General features: G+C 35.9%; 1 protein-coding gene across 2 annotated transcripts in view; it reads right to left on the bottom strand.

Annotated features, from left to right (window-relative positions):
* Positions 1-5283, bottom strand: part of LOC112506464 (probable proteasome inhibitor) — a 17702-nt gene extending 12419 nt beyond the window's left edge. Inside the window, exons 1-9 of one of the 2 annotated variants that reach the window (XM_025110522.1) lie at positions 4868-5283; positions 4458-4629; positions 4019-4165; positions 1578-1670; positions 819-899; positions 696-727; positions 546-612; positions 213-290; positions 5-138 (exon numbers count right to left, since the gene is read on the bottom strand). In XM_025110522.1, coding sequence (XP_024966290.1) covers positions 66-138; positions 213-290; positions 546-612; positions 696-727; positions 819-899; positions 1578-1670; positions 4019-4165; positions 4458-4629; positions 4868-5042 — 918 coding nt within the window. In that variant the 5' untranslated portion in view covers positions 5043-5283 and the 3' untranslated portion in view covers positions 5-65. The remainder of the gene's footprint in view (positions 1-4; positions 139-212; positions 291-545; positions 613-695; positions 728-818; positions 900-1577; positions 1671-4018; positions 4166-4457; positions 4630-4867) is intronic. The other variant, XM_025110523.1, reaches the window with a different exon arrangement.
* Between the last annotated feature and the right edge of the window lie 189 nt (positions 5284-5472).

Here is a 5472-nt window from a genome sequence, read left to right as displayed (position 1 = left end):
AAATCTTAAAATATACATACAAGCTTCAAGTATGATAACGGCACGTAATACCAACTGCGACCACTTTATATGTAATCCGAACCACTCCCGAAATGCTCGAGATCCGGATGCGTTCCGCCCGGCGGTCTGCGTGGGTTCCTGTAAATGATCGACTTTCAATAACACCATTTCCATGTTTCATGATTCCTAATCAATGATATTAGAGAMACTACCTTGCAAACCGATTTGGCTCAAAACCAGGAACATCTGGTGGACCAAAAGGATCGAACCGAGCACCAGGTGGAACACCCCTGTTTCATTTCCATATGTTTCTATAAGTAACACAAAGACAGTACTCTCTGTCATACAAAACAATTGTCCACATTTCTATTTTAGTTTCTCCCAAAATAGTTGTTCATTTTCAAAAGTAGCATCTACCGACGATAAATTTATCATTTAGTTTATTAAAAACTGGAATAGTTACAAGTTTCTAAAATTGTATGTCTTTTTCATTACAGGCATTTATTTTGGGACGGAGAGAGTAGATAGTTAAAGAAATCACTCACGGTTGTCCTCCAGGGAACCCCATTGTTCCGCCACCGACCCCACCAAAAAATCTTGGATCGTTTGGTCCTACACACATGATCATGATCATAATATATATAACTTCTAAAARTAACACGTGAATCATGATAAAAACAGAAGAACGTGCATACCAACGAGCATTCCACCATCACCAAAACCGCCCCTGTAYATCAAATTGAAGCAACGATTTCAGTTTGGTAACATTGCAAACCAGGTTAAGAGAAACGAAAGAAGAAAAAAAAAGATGGTTGAACCTTGTAGGGTACATTCCTGCACCGGGCTGAGGATAGAGATCACCACCACCAACCATAGGATAAACCGGAGGCACAACTACCCTGCATTTTAAWTAGTAAAATATGGAACTTTAAAATTGTAACGTCACACATCTGACATGGATAATGCAACTCCAAGTTAAATATTCAGAAAGATAAACAAGTAGTCAAAAATGRTGGGAACAGAGTGTTTCTTTTGTTTTCATATTCATATGGYAAAATTTCAGCACTAATCATTAAACAAGGCAACCAAAAACCAAAGGAAATKAGCACAGTAAAACTAAGCAATACTTGCCTGTGAACACGCTGCAAAAATACCTTTTATTGGCCGAATAATAAGATAAATTCAGCGCTTATCGATCCACCAAGAACCTAATTATGAGTGCGAAAGTTGCATATCGCAATTKTTTTGGGACCGAGACATGCTAACCTTTTTTAAGAACATATCAAGGAGATATCCATTCAAGTTAAAATGAATATCGTAGACAGAAGTCAATACAAAGAATGAATTATAGTGATGACTGAAATTTCGTAATTTAGCTCGAGAGTTTGCCAAACATCTACTCCTCTTGATGCTGCAATCAAGATGGTCTTTCTTGAATGGAAATTGTTGCAACTTGAAAATAGTTGAAAGACGTGAAAGAGAAGAGCAAGAACCAGGCATGTAAACAGTCCATTCATGCTTAAAAACCAATATATCATAGTAAAMTTCTTATATAGAAATCATAATTAATTAATTACCCTGAAGGATGGTAGGGAGCATGAGGATCTTCAAGTCCAAAAGGTCCACCTCTAGGCTGATCTCTATCATCATCTTGTAGCTTTGGTTTAGAACTACAAAAAAAAAATACAATGTAGAAAAAACAAATTGACTGGACAACAATACCATTGAAAAATACCCAAATTTTGAACAATATCATAAACAAGTTTCACAACTACACCATTTTAAAGATGCTTTGTGCAACAAACATTTTAAAGAACATAAAACCAGTAAAAATTGATTGGGAAACAACAAGATATAATGAATTTTTTTGCATTGCTTTTAAACTGTTAGGACAAAAGCCAGATTCATTCCCGTATACTTTCCATTAGTTGGATATGTAGTGATATCACTTCCTTATCTTAGCTAAGCTAAGGTGTTTCTTTCGACCTTTATGCATATCCTACAATTCTCTTGCAATTTACCATCAAACAGACAGKTCTCTATAGATAAATGCAAACGTCCATTGTTAATATATAGTTATTGAATGATATAGTTTTTTTTTTTTCAAGTAACCAATCTGGTACCCTCCCACCAAACTAAGATGAGCCAAATAAAGCATTGATACTTGTGAGAGAACTCAGAAGAATACAGATGAGACCGAATTCTTTGAAGAGCATATAGTTCAGAAAAGCTCCAATCATAAAAGATAGGTCAGATTAGATAAGCATCTGAGAAGAAGAAATGTGAGTGCAGGCATCCAAATTATACACTACAAAATGATTTCGTATCTTGAATATCAAGAATGACTGCAAAGGGGTTTGATATGGGAATGGTTTTGAGGGATTYGGATTTCGTGGAAKAACTTGGAAWTGGAGGGATTTGGATTTGGAAGGATTTGAAATTTTTGGTGTGTTCGGTTTGCAAGATTTGGAATCGGATTGAATTTCTCTATTTGTAAATAATTCATAAAAACAAATAATAATTACTTAAAATATCTTTTTTTTATTAATTGATTATTACAAAACAAATGTTTTTAACATATTTTAAAACATTATTACATACAATCCTACGAAATCCCATGAAATACCAACCACCCTTGTGGGATTTTAAAATMCTATGTTTGTAGGATTTCAATGAAATCCTAGGATTTCWAATCCAAGAAATCCTTCAAACCAAACATTGGATTGGAATGGAATTCAATTCCAAATCGCTCCAAATTCAATCCCATCCCGCAAACCAAATGGGACCTAAGGGTAAAGGTAAGATGATGGGAAGGGTGCATTGTTGTTATGCAAAAAGATTATAAGTGTCAAGCAACAACAAAAGAGAGCTGCCTGAGAATGGGCAAATAAAGTCTCATGGATTATAGAAGTCGAAAGATGGCTAATAAAGTCTAGTCACTTATGTCTGCCTGTTAACTTCCTTCCTTTCGAGAATTCTTGATATTAAACATGCTACAGCTGTTACGACTCATAAACTTCAGAGAGRTCCTTGGGTTAAGTATAACCTTATGCCAATTCAAGCTTGACTTAATAGTTCTCCATATCAACTACTCYTTCCAAAACTAAAAAATAAAGCTASCAGAYCTCCACCATGTTGCTTTATGAGCAAAGAGTCAGTGCTGGTGGATTTTTGGGTCGAGGCAGACACCTAACTGATGGGTTTGTGATTAACTAATTAATTACAATATGGGATCCACTACGTTGATAATGACCATTATGATATGGTTGATATTTTGATCACTACTCCTTCATGCCTCATGCATATAACATGTTAATGATTCAAATAAGGGTTTAAGCCTACAACTATATGTTTCTTGTTTCCTTGGTTCAATCATTTTGGAGGGATTCCAGTCTAATGTCCCTTGCATATAGTCAAAAGTTAGTAAGGAAACTGTCTGTAATCTGAACATCTTATTTTYTTCTTTTAACATCAATGACATTCAACTATTCAAGTAGTGAACAAGGTCTTYATTATGTCCCCCACTACTATTTGGTTCTTGCTTCTACCCCATTGAATAATTAGCATCTATAGTAACACCACTAAGTGACAGGGGTCAATCCAATGGGTCCACACTATCGTCAGTAGGTTGTTCTAGAAAAACGAAAAGAATTATGTCATGGATATATAACAACCTATCGTCAGTAGGTTGTTCTAGAAAAACGAAAAGAATTATGTCATGGATATATAACAAGCCCACTTCAACCACACCCAAATACTCCCTCTGTTGCACAATAACATTTCACTTCCTAATATTTGCAAAAGTTAATGATGCATATGTATGTATGTATGTATGTATGTATGTATGTATGTATGTATAGACAACCCAAACTCCCAATGCATCATAAATTATCTACGGAGTTAACGAATGATGAAAAATGAAATATCAGACCTCATTCGGAAGGCCAAACTCTGATAGTTTATAAACTASAAGAAAGCTAATAAATTTTATTAATTTCAAAGAACATTAGCTAATTACCTCGTAGTAGTGGTGGATGTGCTTGCTSTTGAAGAACCATTCAATTTGGTTAAGACATCTTTGTTAATGCAATCTACAAGCTTCCCCAAGTTTTTAAACTGTGAACTGTATTTGGTGTCATCACTTTCTCCRACGAAATCATTAATACTGCATGAAAGRAATATCCGTTATATACATGTGGGATATTGAAACAGATGCAACAACCACATATGCTAAGAAGAACTCAAGTAATAACATKCTAGCAAATTGCCRTGACGGTGTTTATATATACATGCACAGAGATATATGAACAATTCAGATGTAAAATTGAGTTTCAAATACAAACCATGAAAATGTTACAAATAAAGCATATATTAGAAACAATAGAGATATTATGGAAGATGACAGAGTTCATTTACTATGATCATTGCTTTAGACACTATAAAGAGAAAGTGATTACTTGATCTCGAGGTGAACAGGGTTAGAAGAGCCGGCAGCCAAAGCATCAACAAACAACTGGTTGTTCATAACAAGGCACTTCACAAGAACTTTCTTTGAACCCTCTTCTGGGCTTGAGTAAACAAACGCATAATTATCTTCAATATCATTCCAACCCTCAATGCTCGCTTCATCTAAACCCACGGAAACAAAAAGGTCAAAAATGGAAACGCAGAGAAAACGGATGGGATCAGGTTTCGAGCTTTGAATTTGGAATTTGAACTTGTTGGGTTCTCGAAATGATGTTCCAATAATTCCAATCCAAACCTTAATTCTATGTTAAGTTGCCTACCTTTGTTAGAAATCAAAACCCTAGTACATTGAAAACCCTAAAACCAAGTTGAAAACAATATAATATACAAAAAAGAGTACCAGAAAAGGGGGCGGCAAGGGCATCGTCAGTGAAGGCCGGGGCACCAGTGGCGTTGAGATTGAAGCCAGTTGCGAGAAAAATCGAGTGTATAGCAAACGCAATTTTATCAGCTGAATTCCTAAAGTTGGGCCTTGAAGCCCTTATCACAGCCAATACCGATTGCTCAGTCGCCATTGTGTGGATGTTTATACCGATGGAAAGATGATCAAATACGAAAATGTTCAATTTTCAACGGAAATTCGCTTCAAGATTCACGATAACAGAATTTACTTGCCGAATTTACCAACCGATCGCCGGAGAATTAACTACCTTTGCTGTCTTGGGACTGTTTGATTTCTTGCTGGAAAAGTTGGTTCAGTCTCTCCTCAAACCTCCTCCTATGGCGGTTCCCCGTCGGTCCGCGATCCTGATTTAGATTGGGCCGCATGACCCGAATCAAGTTGGTTGAGTGGCCCAAGTACCCTAAAAAGCTGATGTTTTGGTCGGACAAGTCTTAAGTCGTTACCATTAAATTTCAGACACCCGGTTTTAATATCGAACGAAAATCCTAAAACCAATATATACATTTTAGAAGGTTGTTCGCATAAATAGCGAAATATATCTC

This window comes from Cynara cardunculus, assembly GCF_001531365.2.
Source record: "Cynara cardunculus var. scolymus isolate 2C chromosome LG 2, CcrdV1, whole genome shotgun sequence".
Lineage (NCBI taxonomy): Eukaryota > Viridiplantae > Streptophyta > Magnoliopsida > Asterales > Asteraceae > Cynara > Cynara cardunculus.
This window is presented reverse-complemented; position numbering and strand designations above follow the sequence as displayed.